This window comes from Lepidochelys kempii, chromosome 1, assembly GCF_965140285.1.
Source record: "Lepidochelys kempii isolate rLepKem1 chromosome 1, rLepKem1.hap1, whole genome shotgun sequence".
NCBI lineage: Eukaryota > Metazoa > Chordata > Testudines > Cheloniidae > Lepidochelys > Lepidochelys kempii.
The window spans coordinates 260,254,137-260,276,425 of record NC_136380.1 but is presented as its reverse complement, the minus strand read 5'-3'; the positions used below and the strand labels follow the sequence as shown (position 1 = coordinate 260,276,425).

General features: G+C 47.1%; 1 protein-coding gene and 1 long non-coding RNA gene across 3 annotated transcripts in view; one reads left to right on the top strand and one right to left on the bottom strand.

Annotated features, from left to right (window-relative positions):
• The window catches only part of FAM83F (family with sequence similarity 83 member F), a 22,780-nt gene extending 8,323 nt beyond the window's left edge, over positions 1-14,457 (bottom strand). For both annotated transcript variants that reach the window (XR_012156540.1, XM_073326875.2), the window contains exons 1-4: positions 13,995-14,457; positions 9,031-9,198; positions 4,524-4,645; positions 3,141-3,880 (exon numbers count right to left, since the gene is read on the bottom strand). Coding sequence is in view for 1 of the 2 variants with exons in the window: in XM_073326875.2 (XP_073182976.1) it covers positions 3,141-3,880; positions 4,524-4,645; positions 9,031-9,198; positions 13,995-14,438 (1,474 nt within the window). In the remaining variant the exon portion in view is untranslated. The remainder of the gene's footprint in view (positions 1-3,140; positions 3,881-4,523; positions 4,646-9,030; positions 9,199-13,994) is intronic.
• LOC140904508 (uncharacterized) lies at positions 14,003-22,289 on the top strand. The gene is made up of 3 exons (XR_012156542.1): positions 14,003-14,300; positions 16,187-16,428; positions 22,142-22,289. It is a non-coding gene; the product is annotated as an uncharacterized LOC140904508 (long non-coding RNA).

The following is a 22,289-nucleotide window of genomic DNA, read 5'->3' as shown; positions in this document are numbered from 1 at the left end:
AACTGCATTCAAAGCACCTCGGTTGTGTTCCAACCTTCCCCTCCAGCCTCAAACACAGCACTGCAGTATTCCTCACTTAGGCCAACATCGAGCCACCCTTGGAGTTTTAAAATGAAGCCAGCCCTGAAGTTATCTTAGTAGTAAGAAGTGCCTCACATTTTCTTGAAGCATGAATGCCACTCCACATCCAGGCCTAAGAAGTTTTATTAAACTCTCAAGCAGCCTGTTACTAACAAAGAAACCACATGATCTTATTAACGTACCCCTTGTTCTCCTCTTTCCCCCCAGTCCCCACTTCTCAAGTGTTACCTTGGGGCCTGAACCTTACTCTTGGAGTAGCCACATTGATTAGAGAAGGTTGCAAGATCAAGCTCTTTGACTATAAGCATCTTGGGGCAGAGACTGTGATCCAAATTCTAAGGCAATGCTTAAGTTATATCTCTCCTCCACCCTTATATTCACACTCCCTTAGATCCACTTGCACCCACTGTTGTGGTGTCAGGTCACCTACACTTTTGAACCAGCACCTTTTTATTATTTGTATAAACCTAAATAAGAGACCCACATGCAGAAGTGACCCTAGCTATTTTGCCAGCCACTCCCAGCTGCCACGCCAAAAAAAAAAAAAAAAAAGGCCAGCCAATCAGAGCAGATGTAAAAAAGCCCAGCGGCAGAATGCTACCTGGAAGTTTGTACACAAGGTGACTGCCCTACTTACGCCGCCCCCCCCCCCCAAAAAAACAAAACAAAACAAAAACAAACCCTCAAAATGTAGGCCGCCCACATGGCCACCAAGTTCGCTGTTGACTTTAGATTTCTAAGATTTTTGCTGCATTTACTTTATAAATTAATACTAAGTATAAACTTTGAGTGAGTTTTCTTTTTACCATCTCATTATTCGTATACTACCCCAAATTGTGGTAGGTGACTTACAGCAGTGGTTCTCAAACTTTCCAGACTACTGTACCCCTTTCAGGAGTCTGAGTCGTCTTGCATACCCCTAAGTTTCAACTCACTTAAAAATTATTTGCTTACAAAATCAGACATAAAAATACAAAAAAGTGTCACAGCCACACTATTACTGAAAAATTGCTTATGCTCTAATTTTTACTATATAATTATAAAATAAATGAATTGGAATATAAATCTTGTATTTACATTTCAGTGTATAGTCTTTAGAGCAGTATAAATAAGTCATTGTCTGCATGAAATTTTAGTTTGCAGACTTTGCTAGTGCTTTTTATGTAGCCTGTTGTAAAACTAGGCAAATATCTAGATAAGTTGATGTACCCCCCTGGGATCCTCTGAATACCCCCAGGGATACATTTGCCCCTGGTTGAGAACCACTGACTTACAGTACTGATAGGAAGACACAGCTCATGCCCTAGAAAGGTAACAACCTCATTTTGAAATAACATATGGGAGTGACAGGGTGGTGGGAGAACTATTTTACAACAGCTAGAGTCAGGGGTTAGAAATATAGGATCTCTATCACTTTAAATTGCCTCTTTAGAGAGACAGGTGGGAAACAGACTCAACAGTTCTCTAGTTTTGTCACTAGAGGGTACTGAAAGCCCTTAGATCAACCCATCTGATTCCAATAAGTCTACAGATTTCCAACCTCCGTGGAAGGGAACCAGCAGAGTATCTAACATATACTATCTGTGCAGAGAATATGCAGTCACCTGAGATGGGGGAGGGGAGGGCTCACTCCCAACTTCCCATATTCTAAGGGTGCCCTCCAAAATGGATCTATTGTGGCCCAGACTAGGCTATTCTCATCTTGTTTCAATCTGTGTTAAGTAGCTTTGGGATTTAAATCTCTCTCTCTCTTTCTCTCTCTCTCAGCAGAAATATTTCTAAGAATCCAACCAATGGCAGTTTTTTAATCTCATCTTTCTCCCCAATACCCTCCTCACTTTCTTGGTCTCTGGAGTCTCGTTCCATTTTTTAAAAATGGCAGTTTCAGGCTTAACAAATCTCCGTTCCTCCCCCACGCTAAACGTCACATTTCACATTCTTTTGGGCATAGAATGATCCCTGGTTAAGATGGGTCAGGAAGAAATTACTCCCCTAAGGTCCCCGAAGTGTAGGGCACAACCCCTAAGGGGGCACAGAGGAACATTCAGGGGCTGCAGTGGGGTCTGGGGCACCCCCCCCAAGCAGGTGGGGAGGGAGCGCCCCCCAGCTCGACTCCAGCCCTGCCCACAGCTGCAGCCCCTGACCCGCAGTTCCAGCCCCGACCATGGCTCCGGGGGAAGGTGGGTGAGCAGACTGGGTAACAGGGGGTGTGGGTGACCGAAAAAGTTTGGGGACCATTGTCCTAACATAATTTATTCCCCTGCTATATGACATGTTCTAGTTTTGCAACTCTCTCCACAGCATCCACAATGGGTCACTGTCAGAGAGGGGGACTAGCCTGGATAGTCTATAGGTTTGTTCCAGTCTGTCAACATCTAAACCTTTTAGGAACTAGAGTGTGAAGGGGATTTGCCAGTTCTGAATTCACTTGAGTCACTGAAAACTAACCTGGACAAAGCCACTGAAGGACATGTCGCAAGCACTGATCATGGCCATGTTGCGATAACTCCCTAGCTTCTAATTCCATGATGATCTCCCCCATGTTTGATGGGGGGGGAATGGAAAAGGAGTAGATTATGGAGGATTCCCCCACTCTGTTTTCCCTCCCACCATAACCTTGTCATAGTAACTCTATATCCAGTCAAGTAAAGATGAGTAGGTTAGGTGGTAGGAGACGTCTAAAACCTGTCCGTGCAACTGTGCACTGCCAAAAGGGTCCCTGAAGTACAACACAAGGTTCTCTGCTAGCACCTAAGATGGCTGTGAACCACTAACACTGCTTCCAGCTGGGGAGCAAAGTACCTGTGCCTGGAACCTTTTTACATGGGGAAATAAGAGAGAGATTCACCCTCCTCACCTCCAGACCACCAAAGGAAGTCACACGAGAAGTGCAAGTCTCACAAAATTTCCCCTTAAAAATGCCTGCAAGATGATTTTGTTTCATTGGCCTCAGTTGCTCTCTGTGTCATTTTAAGGCAGAGAGGAAAAGAAATGGTTGGAACTACCCTCATGTGCCTGCACTGGGGGAGCCTAGGGGAACTGTGGTGGAGGTGGTTTACCTGAGGTGCCCACACTACTCCGAATGCTGACAGGGCTGAAGCTGATCAGGTCCTCGCATGCTGTCTTCACGATCACAAACTCTTCTCCTGAGGGTCCCTCACTGGCAAAAGAATTGGCCTCAGTTTTCATGACGGGGGACCGTTTAGCTTTCCTGCTGAAAAAGCCGCTGCCAAACCTCTTACCCTGCTTGGAATTGGTTTCCCCATTGGTAACAGAGCTGCTAGCTTCCTCGTCCTTTTTGGTGTCGCGAATGGACTCCCTGGATTTGGACTTATGTTTCAGACCCCGATGGAACCAGGAGAGCAATCTCTGGGGACTCCGGTTCTCTCTCCCCAAGCTCTCAAGAGGTGGCAGAATTTCTGGTAGCACCTGCTCCACCGTGATCAAGTCATTCAGAAACTGATTCAGCCGCTTCTTTGACTCACTTTCCTCCTCATTCCTTTCCAGTTTCTCCTGTGCCTCCTGCCTCTGGCGTGAAGCCCAGAACATTTCACCAGGGGCAGCCCCTGTCACTAGACCATACTTGGGGTTGATCATCTTACGAGACACAGTGGAGGAGCGAAGCGCCGATATCCCAACTCCTGAATTAAAAGGGCTAGCAATGTTCAGCTCCTTGTAGAGATTGACCTCCTCAGAGATGGCGTAGAGCTCACGAAACTCGACATCAAACATCTCCACATTCTGCCCCGTCAACAACAGGAGGATGTTTCTGTCGATGTGGGATGAGCTCCAAGTGAAGCTGGCAGAGAGAAGCCACTGTTAGATTTTTGCATGGAGATAGGGAGACCTGACACCTCTCCAACCCCCAAATGACCACCCCTGAACTCTCAGCATTCAGAAACACACAACATTGCAACCATGTGACGAGTATCTTACCCACTTGAGTGGCACTGTATACATTTTTAAGTCTGTTCTTTATGGTACAGGTGGACAAATCTCGTAGAGAAAGCTGTGACACCTTAAAGTACAGTTCCCCCATCTGGACAAGGACACTGGTAACCACACTTAACCTGCTGTTGCTGAATTGGCAGAAGGGCTCTCTATACTGCCCTGCTAACCTCTTCTAGATAGCAAACTGGCCACAGGGGATGCTGGGGAATCCCATTTGGCCACTGGCTGGTGAGGAGGAGGAATTCTCTCATTCAGTGGAACGTTCTGTTGACACAGGGATACTTTATCCTTCAAAAGTTAGTTCTGTGTTCTCTATCCCACATCAGACATCTACAAAGAGCTCAACTGGACACAGCAGCCTTGCTAGGAAATGGACTGGACCAACTGTTAGGGAATAAAAAAAGAAGGAGGCTGCTCCCCACCTCCCCTAGGTAAAGCATGGGGTAGACCTTATACAAAGAACATGGGCATATCCTGGGTGAGTGACCCACCTGTAGGACCCAGTGGCCACTTTTTCACCATCCACCATCAGGAACCGGGAGGCCAAGGTGCCTTTGATCTTCCCTGATGGCATATAGAACCCAACTCCCGTCACAAAACGTACACGGATGTTCTAACAGGAAGGTGAAAAAACAAGTCACAACAAATCATGCATATAGAGAATCAGATAATCCTGCAGCTCCAGGGGCCACCAACCCAGTCATCTCATCTCATCTCACCTCACCTCACTCAATGCTAGAGTTTATTTCACATTGGCCAACAGAACTCAGGAAAGTTGCAGAAGGGATAATCCAAGGCAGAATGTACTTCCGCTGTCTGTCCCAGCTGGTCACTTATTTTCTATACAGGTCACTCTCCTCCATCAATCTGTAGGCCTGTCCAATACGTTAAATGTGCTTGCAACTCTGCCTGCCCCATTCTCCTTTTCATCCCAGCACTGAGAAGTCTAAAATGCAGGTGGGACAAAACTTTCAAAATCTAAGGGAAGAAAATGATCCTCAGTCCCCAATTCCGAGCTGCAGCCTCAGGAGACCCACCCAGGAGGGGGAGTGAATCAACAGTCGCATTTTTGCACTCTTTAAATTCTGGGTACACCCCCAATCACCCATAAGCCACTCTGCCAGTCTAGACTAGCTAGAGAACAGTGCATTGTGGCCGCATAAACTCCTAACCCCTGCATATTCCTATGCTGGGAGGATGGTGGAAGGGAGACTCTCCTACGGGAAGATCCACCTGGTGTCAATTTAAAGGGGCTGAAATGGAGACCTGAGTCAGGGCCTCAGGCACTGGTCTCATTTGTGTTGTCATAGTGATAAAGTAGGGCTTGGTAAACGGAGGCAAATTAAAAGTCTGGACAATTTTACTATCAGAGACAACAAGAGGAGAGAACATCCCAATTTTCTGGAACATTCCAGTAGGAGAGATTCCGCTGGCCTTCCATAATGGAGGTTTCCTAGTCTCCTCCTGCTACAGTAAGAGGAGAACTCGTCTCCTTACCAGTGGATTGGGAAGGATTCTGGCCAGTGCAAAGAGATCAGAGGGCATGACAGACCACAGAATCCTCTTTGAGAGATTTGGTGGTATAAGGGTCAGTTGTACTAATGTCCTAAGTAGACTAGAAAAATGCTGACTTAAGGCTATATGCCTTTAAGTGTCAGATATCTATCTGCACATAACATACAAGAACAGTACAACAACAAACAAGTGCTATGCTGTTTTGACCTATGTCATATGGTTAAAGAACCACGTGGCCCTGGCTGTACCAGTCTGGATTTCCAGCCATAGGTGAACTTACTGTGACCAAAGAAATCCAGAATTCTTTTAAAATCCTAGTTTTCTGAATATAATATGTAATTTTTAATCTCTTCATCATATCGGTTGTATTTGTTCAATAGAAATGCTGCAGTGTCAGTACAAATTCTGACTAATAATAAATTAGAATACTTGCAATCATCTACTACTTGTATGTTTGAAGTGCTGTGCAGACATTAGCTAATTAACCACCACAATACCCCATAAGTATTACTACTCTATGTCATGGATGGGGGACCTGAGAAAGTCAAAGTGACTTGCTCAAGGCCTCATAGTGAGTCATGTGCGTGGAATGCTGAATGCAGGTCAGGGAGAACACACCAGAAGAAGGGTGTCCTCTCCGGTGTTTATTATAACATTTTTATCCATCTGGTTTTCCACTGAAGATCTTTTCCTATTTAACCAACCTGGATTTTGCTGTATGCTAGTCAATAGCCCATGATCTGCAAACAGAATGACCTCATTTTTTCACATCAGTCAGAAAAAGGTACAAGAGGTTATGTGACTTTTTTTTTTTTTTTACCAGGAAGCAATCTGACTAGAGCAGTCTGTGTGAGCACACAGCCAGCCATGTTACAACAGTATTTAGCAAGTGGAGTTTTCACTGGATTTGCACATTGCATTTCCTGCTTTTGGTAAAAAGAATTCAAATTTGATTTTCTTTTAATTACTGTGATCTAAAAATGACTCTTTACATGTGCACAGAGGGAGTAGAAAATTACAACAACAACAAAAATCACCCAAATACCCTGTAACAGTGTGGAGACAAAGCTATATCGATATGGCTTCATGTGCAGAAAACACAAATAACATGCGATGTTGTGAGTATACCACATCAATTATCTCCAAAAACATATATTTCTATAACGTCTCTTACCCTGAAAGATCTCAGGGTATTTAAAGATTGATAAATAAACTATACAGAGGGAACAGTATCCCTCCACTGAAATGTACTCACCTCTAGGACGGAGCACTACTATGCTATTAAATAGCTTAAGGGCATGTCTACATTTGAGCTGGGAGGTGTGATTCCCAGCTTGCACAGACGTATCCATGCTAGCTCTGCTCAAGCTATCACCTAAAAATAGCAGTGTGTCTGCATCACCCTAGATGGCCTCTCAAGTTAGCTGCCCCAAGTACAATCTTGTCAAACTCCCTGGGTATGTACTTAGGCGACTCGCCTTAGCTGCTGTGGACACACTGCTATTTTTAGGTGCTAAGCTAGGAATCACACCTCCCAGCTCAAATGTAGATGTACCCTAAGAGAAAGAATACGATATCCAGTTGAAGCAGAGTGTAATTTCCTAAATTAAAATACGGCCAGAACATTTCTTAAGAGTTAAAAAAAAAAGAAAAATCAGAGTGCTATGGGATCATTTAACGATTGCAACTAATCAGTATCTCGGTGTTACAGCTCACTTGGAAGATGGCACTTCCAGCAGCAGACCACCCCCTTATTACCGTGTTAGGACCTTAGTTCAATGTGAACACAGGGGAAAGTACCATATATTCAGTCATCGGCACCACCACTTCTTGCAGAACCTGTGTGTTCCTTGGAGGTCTCGCATTCCAGTGCTGATCTAGCTTGATTCTGCTTAACCTGTAAGATCTGAGGAAAACCCAGCAAAAGCTGATATGGCTACCTGCTATTTAGCTGGGTGAAAGTAAAAACTACTATCCCTGAGAAGGAGATCAGAAGTCTGACTTCATTGCAAGACTGGCAGTGAAGCCCATTCATGGGGGAATAAGGGTGAACTCAAGAACTGAAGTCTCCCCCAATGGCAGCAGGAAGCTAAGTATAAAAGGGGAGTGTAGCCATTACACATTTTTTGAAAAAAGAAAGCAGAGGACAAGCCTAGACCTCAGCTAGACTCAACCCTCCAGTTTGTATCCATTTAGAAACCTCTGGTTGCAGAAGCCTTGTTTTTATCTACCACTCTCAGGCTTCAGGAAACCATATTCTTTGTATTTGAATTTGCTTTGCAGTTACTTCAACCACAGGAGACCTGGTTTTCACCCTGAGCAATGACCAGCGATTTCCTGCTAGGAATCAAAGCAGGCTGGTCATGGCCTCACAGCAGGTTATGGTATATACATGAAGGGGACCTGTCTGTCTCTCTCTCTCTTTAATGTGAAAATTTTCCTACTGCCCACACACTATTCCTCATCAGGTAGACTAGACCTAGACCTTTATTCCAGTTCTGTGACACTGGTACATGAACATACTGTAACTGACACCGTCTTGGTGCATATAGGCCTGAGCAGTGGTGCACAAAAATTAGTGACCTCTACCCACAAACCCTGGAGGCAAGCTCTGCAGGCACTCCCATTGGGAGAGCCTCCGGGGTACCTCCCATGCAATGCCTGCACCCAGGAAAAACACTCACTCACACATTGGGGTCACAAAATTAGCAGGGAACTTTAGTCCCAGTCTGGCAGAGATAATAGAAGTGAGTTCAGTAAAGTAACGAGACAGAATTAGATAACATTCAGACAAACAAAATCGACAGGCCCAAATAATAGTCAGAGAATGACAGACCTTTCGGTTCTAGATTAGTTGGAATCCCTGCTCCAGAGGCACATGATTCTCCATGACAAAGTTCTCTCCAATCAGGGATGCTTAAGTCAGTCAGCCACAAACCCTCCTCAGGCCCCTTCCTACTCTGGGCTCCCCCCCCCCCCAAGGTCATTCCTCTGTCTTCTCCTTCTCCACTCAGCACCAGAGAACCATTTTCTTACTCTCCTGCTTTCCAATATGGCTCCTGTCCCCAACTCCCCTCTGCCAACCAGAGCACATTGCAACTAGAAGGGACTCAGCTATCCATCCAAACAGTCTCTGATCCACCCCAGAACTGCAGCAGCTCAGCCCCTTGTTGGAGACACAAAGGCCCTTTAAGCTCTGGCCTGATCTATAATGAAAAGTTAAATCGACCAGGCTCCATCATTCAGAGCTGTGAAAAATTTTACACCCATAACACCATAGTTAGGTTGGCCTAACCTCCGGTGTAAACATGGCTAAGTCGAAGGACAAATTCTTCAGTCAACCTAGCTACTGCTTCTTGAAAAAAAATGAGCTATATTGACAAATAAATCCCCTTCTGTTGACGTAGCAAGTGTCTACACCTGGGCATTACACCGGAACATCTGTACCGTTGACATGGCCTCCATTGTACCACAGTATATTACCTGGATCTGGAAGCTACTGAGATTCATACACTTGCACATCTCCAGGAAGAACTTCACACCCTCCTCATCCAGGATTATATAGACTGGGATCCGGCACTTGTATGCTGCGTCCACAATATCTTGGAAGATGTCCCGGTCTGTAAACAGATCCATTACCACCGCAATGATCTGGAAGCAAGGATCGGGCAGAAAGAGAGGCAAGTAAAATACAGTATTAGAGATAGTGTGTTTGCATGTCCCCATCTCACTCCTAATATAAAACAAAAGGGTCTGGGTGCCAGGCCAGCTGGGTAGAGAGTATACTCAAGGCAAACTAAAGCGCGAGAGAAACACATGTCTGAACACAATTCAGTAATCTCATTATTTCCTGGCATGGCTCCCAGAGCCTGCACATGTACAAGGAAAGAGTTTGTTAGTTCTTGTTGGGAGCTCTCTTGTCATTTCCAGGGAATGCTGCATATTAATCAGAGGCATGAAGAACAACACAGCCAGCTGCCCGGTTTTCACCTCCACTGTGAGGCCTCTCCACCATGTTTGTCTCACAGTGATTTACCTACATGTGAAGAGACCCTGGAAAACCAAGGTTCACCTGCTCAGCACAAGGGGCCAGAGAAATTGTGGGCAGAGGAGACAGAATACTAAGGGTGTGGGGAGAAGTGGGATTTTGTTTTTCTGTTCCACAGATTCCCTTAAGAATTCTCCTACCTGGGCTGGGTTCACAAGAAATGCATTTCTATATCTGACCTAGGGGGTTCAAACACACCTGCTCATATTTATAACAACAGAGATGGTCTGGCATTCAGTTCTGCGTTTGTTGGTGCTACAAAAATCCTCCCCACCCCCTTTCACTTTGAATGCCCAACAGGATACATTTTTCCAAACACAAAATTTATTTAAAAAAAAGCAAAAGACTACGTTAACATGCTGTTAAACTCACAAAAGCCTGAACAGTCAGTGGTTACAGGAAATTACAAAGCAAGAAGATTGTTGGCACCCTTTACAATATGGGAAGGTGATCTCAAAGGGCTTTTCTCTGTGGTCTACACCCTACCCTATTCTCCCGTTTTAAAACACTAGAAATATCAAGTCCCAACTTGCCTCTTTCTCCTGAAAGACTTTCCCCAGCCTTTGGAAGGCTGTGAATGAATCACCACAGGAGGCTGGTCTCATTCATTTATGGCAGGCATGTAAACTTGGGCAGTGAGAGGCGCTCTGCACTACAGGCTGGGAACAGAGTTGTCTGAATAAAGTTTAAATTCCATGGGCGCCGTTCACAATGGCCAGCAGTATTGTGTTAAACAGAGGTAGCATGAAACTATTTTAAACTCTTTTTCAACCCAATCAGGCAGTATGGTTCCCAGCTCAGTGCAGAGAAGAGCTCCTTTCCTTCAGCTGAAGGTTGGAAGAGGTCCAACTCAGGCTTCAAGGGGTAGTAACTACAGCGGGGTGAATAATCCTCACTAGAGAGGCAAATTGAATCTGGGAAAGAGATTGCCCTTGTATGCTCCAAACCATGCCACAGCAGACTCTCACCATACAGACAGGGACTTACCACTGCCAAAGACCATTGCTCCACCAGACCCGTTCTGTTCTTAAACGACAGACAGCTTCCAGCATACTTAGCTTCACGTATTTGCCACAGGTGATCAGAGAGTGAATAAGCTACACACACACACAACCACCTCTGTGACATAGGGCCAAATATGGCCAGCAAGTGGCAGAACACTGCCCTGTCATCAGATAGGATCTGGGCTTGAGTTCCTGGTGCAAAGGTGAAGCTAGACTAAAACAGTGGCAGGGGGAGGGCAAAATACTCCCAGCTCCACAGTAATTGCCCCAAGACCAAGAACAAACAGCGAGAGAGAAACATTCTGCACCTCCTGCAGATCATCTCTTCCTCCAGCACTCTGGGCAGAAGTCTTTATTACATTCCACCCCTCTTCTTGTGATGAGCAGTCCCTTTTCTGGCTGGGCTACATCAAGCCTAGGTGGGGACTGTCACCTGTTTACATTTGCCTTGGTAAACAAAATAATGTCACAAAAATGATGCCTTGGTTTCTCAAATAAATGCTGGGCCCTGGTTCCCCTGCAAACTGTAGGAATGGGATATACTCATGAAAACAAATGACGGCCCTGAAATTTTCTGAAAATAGGTGACAAATGCTCACCATGTGGCACTTGCTCCAGGATGTTTGTAATGCTGGCACAAATAGCGTATCACGGTTTACAAATTGGCAATGACTGTGCCATAGGGAAGATGCAGACAGGGTTACCTGGTGATGATCTCCCTAGATTACCTGGAAAAGTGACAAAGAGCAATTCAGAGTATGCGGGGCTACCCCCCACCACAGTTTCCCACCATCTTTATCTATAACATGGGGCTAGTTATTTCTGTAGTTCCACAGGTGTGCCTGACTCTTCGCGGACATGTAGAGGGTTGGCAAGACAATACTAGGCTACCTCACAGTGGCGAGGAGGCTTCATTTATTAATCTTTGTAAAACACTGATAAGCCTTAGAAATGTGCCATGTGTTATCAACACCTGCTCAGCCCCCCTCTGCAAGGGGAGAAAGAAGCTGCCCCTAAGACCATGATTTTTAGTGTCTAGCAAAGTTACAAATTTAAGCTCCCAGGCCCCTCTTTTGAAGGCCTTGTGCAGGTTTCCTTTGAGGACAAGGACTGAGGGGGTCAGATATGGAGCGCTCGTTTTGTGAAAAGTGTTCGCCCATTGGTAATTGATATGTTAATCTTTTATCATTTTTCTGTGCGAGTTCATTTGAGAGCATAGTGATTATCTGGTTTTATCCACATAGCTGTTTGGGGGGCATTTAGTGCACTGCTTGAGGTACACCACATGTTACGATAGACACATGTAGGACCCACGGATCTTGAAAGGTGTGATGGGGGGGGGGTAATGGTCATTGTAGCGGTGTAGATATAACAGATGCAAAACCTGCAGATGTTCTGGCAAGGTGCTTTGAGCTCATGGTTCCTGGTCTGTGATGAGCTTGTGTCTGAGAAGCTTGGTGAGTTGTTAGAAGGCTAGAAGGGGGAGGCGATGGGGGAGGGGTTAGGAAACATTTCTTTCAGGATGTGGTCCCCATTGAGTATGGATTGTAATAGTTTAGTGATACCCTATATGGGTTCTAGGGTGGGGTGGAGGGTGACAAATAGGGGTGACAGATGTCCCCCCCCCCCCGTATTGAAGCAGGTTCTCTTGGGGTATCTAAGCAAGCTGTTCCACCATGTATTTAGCTGACCTGACCTTTCCCAGACCTGAAGAAGAGCTCCGTGTAGCTCGAAAGCTTTTCTCTCTAACCAACAGAAAGTGGTCCAATAAAAAAAATATTACTTCACCCACTCTGTCTCTAAGATCCTGGACCAACATGGCTACAACAATATTCTCTAGGTCAGTTCACATGAGCATGACAGGCAGGTTTATCTAGACAGGGCCATTAAATGTCCATGCAATCACCTTTGCATTGGGAGGAGCACAGGGTTTTCAGTTTGTCCAAGTCAGCAAAACAAAAAAAACCCCCAACAACTTTTAGCCACTTTTGGCCTTCAGGTACAGAGGCTGAAACAGCCCAATTCCTCACCACCCTGCCCCTTGTCTAGACATTTACACCAGTGCAAAGTGCAAAATAGATGTAAAATGCTACTAACTCAGAATACAAACATTTCACAGCCACTTTGCATTGATATGTGACTACACAAGGTGCAGGTGAACAATTAATCAGGCCTTCATTATTCAGAGTGGGGGAAGAAGGGGAATATGTAGTTTGAAGAGGGAATCTTTTCAGAAAACTGCTTCATATCCTGTCTCACATAGCAGATTCATTGTGAAAATCTTTGCGAGAGATATGTGTATATGGGGAGACCCAAACGGCACCCATTACCCACAGAAAAGCAGCAGGGAAGGGGAGGGATCAAGTAGCCTCCCGATTTGACATGTTTGAAAGTGCCAACACCAAAGGAAACCTGTGCAAGAAGAGAAGCCATTTTAAGTGGGATCTCTTTCCTGGAAGCCTCAGCTCAGCTGACAAGAGAAATACTCTTGATACATCCATGTTCCATGCAAACTTTTGGAATCTTCCTATTGGTTTGTCTTCTTGGCAGAGAACATTAACAACAGTTCTCTGCCCCCAAAAGATAAATACAGCTATATGTTGTCTCAAATCCAACTGTTTAGCAATCAAGACTGGATTAAGAGAGCATTCAACCACTAAACTATAGATTTAGAAATCCATCAAGAAACGAATCTATCTAAATTTACAGAGTTTAAATAGTTTTACCTACATATGAGAGAGAGAGAGAATTGAAAGAGACTCTAAATATGTGATTGTCTGAGCCACTGACTCAAACTGACAGTACAAAATGGGCAGCTGATATAAAACCCCATTAACAATGGGGTATCCAGTCCTGGATATAGATTCTTGATGGAGTCACTTTGGCAAAACTTATTTTTTGATTAACAGTAAAGTGACTGAATACAATGAGATGCTGGATAGGACATTAGTGGGTTATAGATCTTGGGGGCCCATAACTAACTGTCTCCTATTTGACACAGCAAGGAAAGAAAATCGATTTATTGTTGGGGTGTTTTCTCCTCTACTTTTTCCATCCATGATGACCCTCAAGTTCAAGCACTGTATGCCAGCTCCTTCCCAGAGGCCTCCCAGAATCCTTTACAGTGAAGCTCTATAGGACAGCGCCTGTCCCTGCAGCAATCACGCTCTTCACAGGACGTGCAAGAAAAGTGGCTCAGCGGATGACAAAGTTAAGCGCTGCGGCCCTCTGAAAGGAGGAGCTCAGTGGAAACAAGCCACCGAGCAGATCCGCTTCCCCAGCGGACTGAGCACCAGGGGGCGGTGGGGGCGTGTGAGTGCCGCAGCCCGCAGGGGGAAGGGCCCCCTCGCGGTGCTCCGGGGTGATGAAGTGAACCGGGGAGGGGACACACCTACCCTCTGTGCCTGCTGGATCATCTCCCGAATGATCTGCTTGAGGTGCGGCGCGCTCTCCTCCTTCCAGGGGTGGGTGAAGAGACTCACCCGGCTGATGCCCCGGTAGAAGTTCTTGTCCGTCCAGCCCAAGTCCAGCGGCGGCACCTCGGTGTCGGAGCACTCCGGCCAGTAGGCCAGCGAGACGCCCTCGCCGCCGGCCCCGCCGCCCTCCAGGTGCGCATCGTAGCCGCGCCAGCCGGCCGGCAGGGCTCGCAGCTCGCGGCTGGAGAGGAAGTCCCGCAGCTGCCCCTGCTGCAGCCGCTCCCGGTAGGCCGGCTCGCCCTGGGCGACCAGCACCTCCAGCGCCCGGCGCTGCTCCTCGCTGTAGTAGAACCTGGCCTGGGCCTCGGTCACCTTCTCGTTCACGTGCGTGTCGTCCAGGCAGATCAGCTGGGAGTCCGCCATGCTCGCCGCTCACCCGCTGCCGCCGGGGCCGGGAGACGGGGCGGGGCGGGGCGGGGCCGCCTCACCTGGCCGCGGCCGGCGCCCGCCCCGCTGGTGGAGCCGCGGCTGGGGGCGGGCTTGGTCCGGCGCCTCTCCCCCGGCGCCTACCGAGCTCTGCTGCAGCCCCTGCCCTTCGGGGCCAAAGCCCGGGGCACCACCCAGCCTGCAGGCAGGGGCGCCGGGGGCGGGATCAGCGCCCGCGGAGATGGGGACAGGGCAATGCTTTGTGACGGGCCCGCACAGCCCCCCTGGAAGCCACACGTCTTTAGTTAGGGGCATGGACTCACTGGCCACCCCTGGGCTCCAGTCACTGGCTGTCCAGAGGCGCCTCAGCCGTCGGGCACCCGCCACTGGGGCTCCCCAGCAGCTCTGTGCTCCATGGCTATGTGCCATTCCCTCTGCCTCCAGCCACTGCTGGGAAGGCGAGGGCTGCAGGCCTGGAAGTGATTCTCCTCTACAGCTGGGTTGGAAGCATTCCCGGTTTTCTGCTATTGAGCTCTGATGGGTAGCAAGATGTCAGACCTTATACCTGGCAGTGGGCCTAAGAACATAAGAATAGCAATACCAAAGGTCCATCTAGCCTAGTATCCTGTCTTCCGACAATGGCCAATGCCAGGTGCTTCAAAGAGAATGAATAGGGCAATCATCAAGAAATCCATTCCCTGTGGTTCAGTCCCAGCATCTCTCAGGCAGATGCCTAGGGCCACCCAGCGCATGGAGTTGCATCCCTGACGGTCTTGGCTAATAGCCACTGATGGACCTGTCCTTCATAAACTTTTTTATTTCATTTATACTTTTGGCTTTCACAACATCCCATGGCAACAAGTTCCAGAGGCTGACTCTACCTTGTGTGAAGTAGCACTTCCTTTTTTAAAAAAACCCAACGGTTGCCTATTAATTTCATTGTGTGACCCCCTGGTTCTTGTATTATGTGAAGGAGTAAAGTATTCACTTTCTCTGCACCATTCATGACTTTATAGACCTAACATAAGAACAGTCATACTGGGTCAGACCAAAGGTCCATCTAAGCCAGCATCCGGTCTTCTGACAGTGGCCAATACCAGGTGCCCAAGGGAATGAACAGAACAGGTAATCATCATCAAGTGATCCATCCCCTGTCGCCCATTCCCAGCTCTATCATGTCCCCCCATAGCAGTCTCTTTTCCAAGATGACTAGTCTGTTTTTTAATCTCTCCTCATATGAAAGCTGTTCCATAGCTCTAATCATTTTTGTTGCCCTTCTCTTTACCTTTTCCAATTCCAATATATCTTTTGAGATGAGGTGACCGGAACTGCACACAATATTCAAGGTGTGGGCATGTCATGGATTTATATAGTTGCATGATATTTTCTGTCTTTTTATTTATTCTTTTCCTAATGGTTGCTAACATTGTTGGCTTTTTTGACTGCAGCTTCACACTGAGCAAATGTTTTCAGAAAACTATGCACAATGACTTCACGATCTCTTTCTTGAGTGGTAACAGCTACGTAGACCCCATCATTTTGTACGTATAGTTGGATTGTGTTTTCCAAACATGCCCTACTTTGCATTTATCAATGTTGAATTTCGCCTGCCAGTTTGTTGCCTAGTCATTCAGTTTTATGATATCCCTTTATAACTCTTTGCAGGCTGCTTTGGACTTATCTAGGTTGAGTAATTGTGTATCATCTGCAGACTTTGCTACCTCACTATTTACCCCTTTTTCCAGATCATAAATGAATATGTTGAACAACACTGGTCCCAGTACAGATGCCTGGGAGACCCCGTTATACCAACCAGTTTCTGATCCATGAGAGAACCTTCTGTCTTATCCCAGGGCTCCTTACTTTGCTTAAGAGCCTTGAGTGTGGGACCTTGGACTTGGACTTTCAGAAAGCCTTTGACACTATATCCACTGGATCACCCTTTTTAACATAGTGGTTGACCACCTCAAAGAATTCTGATAAATTGGTAAGGCATGATTTCCCTTTACAAAAACTGTGTTGACTCTTCCCCAACATTTTGTGTTCATCTAAGTGTCTAATAACTCTGTTCCTTACTATAATTTCAACCAATTTTCCTGCTACTGAAGTTAATCTTGGACTGAATATTGCCCATCCTGGGCCATAGACCAGTTTAATTTTGGCAGAGAAATTCCACCCTTGAGAAAGACAGTAAATATTTATCTGGCAGGTTTTATTGGTGTAAGCAGTGTCAGGATGAGCTCCACCCTGACATCTGGTGGTGAGGTGTGGCAAGTTGTGGAAAAGAACTTCAGGGGCCGATCTCATTTGCATAGGCACACCCACCCCGCCTAGAATGAGACCATAGCTGCCCAAATGGTCACTTTGGCTGCTGTGGGATCCCCAGTGTCTCTGTTATTGGGGCAGGAAGAATAAATTGTTATTACCCTGATTATGGGAACTGTGCTTGGAACTGTACATGGCCTTTTGTTATGATGGAGGGATTCACCATCAACTAAGTAGCACTCGCTAGGCAAGGGTCATGGGTTCCAAAACTCTGTGAATGGAGAGAGGCTGGGGACAAGTATTAATACTTGGTGGCAGGGGCCCCTTGGTTAGGGCCTTATATGCTAATTGCACTTCCTCCTCTCTCCACTGGGGAATATCAGAGCTAATTTTGATTTCATTAGAAGTCTGGTTATAGGCTGCTGAGCTTACTTTCGGCTAACAGTGCACCAGCACTGGGGCTCCCCTGCTACAAGCTGAATTCACCTAAGAGCTGAAATCACTGAGTGTTGTGTTAAGTAGTGGGGGAGCCTGAAGATATATTGTGGAGCAGTTTGCGGGACGGCTGGAGCGCCTTGTGGACAGGCTGGTGAAGCAGTTTGACGTGGAGCAGTTTGTGGATGGCAGGAGCTGCTTGTGGGCTGCGGAGCTGAGCGAAGGAGTTCGTGGGGCGGCTGGCGGAGCAGAGCGCAGCTGAGCGAAGGAGTTCGTGGGGCGGCTGGCGGAGCAGAGCGCAGCTGAGCGAAGGAGTTCGTGGGGCGGCTGGCGGAGCAGAGCGCAGCTGAGCGAAGGAGTTCGTGGGGCGGCTGGCGGAGCAGAGCGCAGCTATGGAGCTGTGGGGCAGCCAGCTTCAGATCATGTAAGGTGCCTCTTACCCCCGTCCCATCTCCACCCAGGTTGGGAGGTAAAGCTCCGCAGATAAAGTTTCGAACTCTGGGGCTGCCCTGACCAGGGACAGAGACGTTTGGGTCATTGGACTTTTGGGACTTTGGGTGATTTGGGGTTGCTGGACTCAAGAACCAAAGGGAAAAGGGCATGCCCCAATTTGCTTGGGGTGGGTTTTTTTTTTGCTCATGGGTTGTGTTATGAATCCTGTTGGTGGTGTTTCCCCAACATAATGCCACATTGTTTCTCTCTGTTATTAAAAGGCTTTTGCTACACTCAGACTATGTGCTTGCGAGAGGGGAAGTATTGCCTCTTGGAGGCGCCCAGTGGGGGTGGTATATATTTGTCCCAGGTCACTGGGTGGGGGCTTGAGCCAGTTTGCATTGTGTTATTGGAATGGATCCCCTAGATATTGAACCCGGCCCTTGTTGCTGCCAACTCTGATGGGCAGAAGGGTTACATTTTTGGGGGCTCGTCCGGGATCGCATGGGTCAGTACCCCTCGCAAGCACCTGTTGAGTGATCCACTACATTGGGAAACAATTTATATTTTTTTTGTTTGTGCTTATATTTTGAGGAAATTACTGTTTGTATAATGGCTAATATGTCAGGTTTGTTGGGCCCTGGTTCAGCAGCTTCTAGCTCAGAGGCTGCAGCCTCGGCTGATGATTGGACAAAAGCTCTGGGGCAAACATTGGAAAAGGTTGTGCTGCCCCATGCTGAGTCAGACTCTTGTTGTAAGTTAAGATTATTTGCTGGGGAGGAGGACTTTGAACCCTGGTTAGAGCATACCACTGAAATGCTGCAAGAGTGGGCCGTACCAGATGCAGAAAAGCGAAGATGCCTTATAGAGAGCCTTGGCGGCCCAGCATTAGATGTGATTCGCACCCTGAAGCTCATTGACCCTGGGGTCAGTGTGAAGGACTGCCTAGAGGCCCTTGAACACAACTTTGGGAGCGTAGAGGGCCCTGAAGACAGCTACTGTAAGTTCCTTAATTCCCGACAACAAAAGGGCGAGAAGGCTTCAGCCTACATACAGAGGCTGGAGAGACTGCTTCAGAGAGCTGTCATGAGGGGAGCAGTGACTGCTGAGCAGATGGATCAGACCAGACTGGCTCAAATTGTAAGAGGAACTCAGTATCAGAACCCGATTCTACTTCATCTCCAGCTAAGAGAACGACGGGAACATCCCCCAAGTTACTCCCAGCTGATAAAAGAGGTCAGAGAGGAGGAAGAAAGGCAGGCTGCCAGTGAGTTTTGGGAAGCCCAAACATCGGAGCCAGCCAGCACAACACCACTGCAAACGGCCAGTGTACTGATGGTGAGCACCAGAGAGGAACTTGCCCAACAAATGCAGGTCCTGATGGAACGGATAGCTGAGCTGCAAAGTACCGTTGACCGAGTTAAGACTTCCAGGAATAAGAAGCCTCAAACTGTGGCGATTGAGAAGCCCGCACTTAGAGCCACCATCCCCCCCAGGCGAAGGGGGAAAGGTCAATTCTTCTGCTACCGATGTGGTCAGGATGGACACAGTGCTGCCAAGTGCCGTAATGAAGAAAACCCCTCCTTAGTGTATGGAAAGCTGAGGATCAGTTGGGAGAGATCCGGTAGCTGCCAGAGAGTCTGGGGACGGGGACCCCCCAGGTCTGCAGGATTTGAAGATTCCCCCAGAAAAGACTGTCCAGCTGGGATCCCTGCAGGACTGATAGGGCCTCGAGCAGAGGTCATGGTGAGGATCGAAGGGGTGGAGTGTAAAGCAGTGCTTGACACTGGATCTCAAGTGACTATTATATTTCAGTCATTCTACCAACAGATGCTTAGGCACCTGCCTATACAGCCACTGACTGGCCTTGGCCTGTGTGGCCTCAGCATGGATGAATACCCCTACCAAGGGTATGTCATAGTGCACCTGGAATTCCCAGAGGAGGTTGCTGGGGTAAGAGAAGAGGTAGACACAGCTGCCTTAATATGCCCTGACCCTAAAGGGACTTCTGATGTGTCTGTGCTGATAGGGACCAACTCCAGTCTCTTCAAGGTACTCACGGATTACTGCAGAAGGCGGGTTGGGGACCAATACCTGAATACCCTGATGATCCATACACTTTGTGCTGAAGCCTATAGGAAAATTGAGAGCGCTAAAAGGGACACATCTGAGCTACCGCTTGGGGCACTGACGTACACGGGCACAACCCCCTTAGTAGTGCCTGCAAGGATGGAGCAAGAAGTGCTTGTCATGAGTACCTGTCTGAAAGGCAGTAAACGGACATTAGCAATGATAGAGCAGCCGATGGGAGGAGAGCTCCCTGAAGGAGTGCTGGTCCCCAGTGGAGTCATAACCCTACCTGCTGAAGCCTAGGAAAGGGTGACTATACTGATTGCTAATGAAACGAGTCGTGATGATGTTGTGAAGCAAGGACAAAAGATAGCAGACCTCTTTGAGCCTGAGTCGATTGTAAAACCCCAGTGTGAAACTCAAGTTTCGACAATAGACCCAGCAAAGTTTGACTTTGGAGATTCACCAGTGTCCGAGGACTGGAAAGATCGCCTGAGGAAGAAACTTTGTGAAAGATCCAAGGTGTTCTCACTGCATGAGTGGGATGTGCAAAAGGAGTAGAGCACAATATCGGACTACATGACTCTCGACCTTTCAGGGAGAGATCTAGGAAGATTGCTCTCTCTGAGATGGAAGATGTGCGACATCATCTTCAGGAGCTGGCTGCAAATGGCATCATTACAGAGTCCCGCAGCCCATACGCCTCACCCATTGTGGTAGTCCGTAAAAAGAATGGGAAAATCCGGATGTGTATTGACTACTGCACCCTAAACAGCCGTACTGTGGTCGACCAGTACACTATGCCTCGAGTGCGAGATGCCTTAGACTGTTTGCTGGGAAGCCAGTGGTTCTCTGTGTTGGATCTTCGAAGTGGATACTACCAGATCCCTCTGGGAGAAGAAGATAAGGAGAAGACAGCCTTCATCTGCCCATTAGGGTTTTATCAGTTCGAACGCATGCCCCAAGGGATTTCTGGAGCACCTGCCACCTTTCAACGTCTCATGGAGAAAGTTGTGGGAGACATGAATTTACTGCGTTAGTTTATTTGGATGACCTGATTGTGTTTGGAAGAACCTTAGAGGAGCATGAAGAAAGACTTCTTAAAGTGCTTGATAGGTTGGAGGATTATGGTCTGAAGCTTTCAATTGACAAATGCCAGTTCTGCAGAACCTCAGTGAAGTATGTGGGTCACATTGTGTCCCAAGAGGGTGTGAGTACTGATCCTGATAAAATAGAAGCACTCACTACAAGGCCACGTACAGTTCCAAGCACAGTTCCCATAATCAGGGTAATAATTTATTCTTCCTGCCCCAATAACAGAGACACTGGGGATCCCACAGCAGCCAAAGTGACCATTTGGGCAGCTATGATCTCATTCTAGGCGTGGTGGGTGTGCCTATGCAAATGAGATCGGCCCCTGAAGTTCTTTTCCACAACTTGCCACACCTCACCACCAGATGTCAGGGCTCTGACGGGCAGAAGGGTTACATTAATTTTTTTCTTCAAAAATATAATGGCTCTTTGAAAGCTGCTCAGAGAAGTTGAATATTAAAGTTCTCATGGATTGGGGCAGAGTTCAGCTGAGGCAGTCAAAGCTGCTAATAAATACAATTTATCTATAGCTCTGTCATTTATTAAATGCTTATTACTACTACTACTAAAGTGGGATGTGTGTATTTTTAGCTAAATTGTGCATTCACTTGTTAGCTTTATTTAAATTAATACCTAGCTCTTATAATAGCACTTTTCATCAGTAGATCTCAAAATGCTTTCTAAAGGAAGTGGGTCTTATTGCCCCCAGTTTGAAGATGGCGAAATGGAGGCATAGCAAGGGACAGTGACATGCTCGAGGTCACTCAGTGTGCTGGTGGCAGGAAACCTGGGTTCTATTCCCAGCTCTCCTGAGACCCTGCTCAGTGCTCTGTCCCCTAGGCTACACTGCCTCCCATTAAATAAAGTTTGAACAACCACCATCTGCATTGTGCATTTTACCAGCAGTAGCAGAAGAGATAGTAAGGACTGGATTGTGTGTATTGTGCTATACACTGGACACACATACACTAAAGAGTCTCTTTCTCCAGCGACCTGACAACCCAGATGGGAAACAGGTGGAGATGGACAAACAAATGAGGGTGAGGACAAGGTAACAGTGAAACAATCATGGGCTCCTTATGCAGACAGTTAACACATCTGATTAGTCCCATTAAAGGCCATGGGATTGCTTATATGCATGAAGTTCAGCATCTGCATGACTGGGGCAGGGAAGCTGAACTCCCTCTCCCATCCCCCAGAAATGGTCCATTATGACTGAGCTGAGATAGCTTGAGAATCCCAGGTTGGGGAGGGGCTGCCTGCTCTGCTCCTGCCTGTGCTGTGCGTAAATAGAGGATTTTATTATTCCAGGCTGGAAGTTGGTACCTTTTGCTAGCATGAAATCACTTAACATTTTGAAGTAGCACTGTAGAGAAGCCCTTGCCAATTGAAATCCTTATTCTTAGGACAAGTATGGTGTTGTCAGTCGCATATGTAAGCTTCTCTTGATCTAATCTTTGGATCCCAGCCCTGCCCTGGAGAGCACAGTGAAAAGGAAGAGCCGCCTCTATTGTCCATTCAGCCTCTGGGATCTCAGACTACCAACAAGGAATG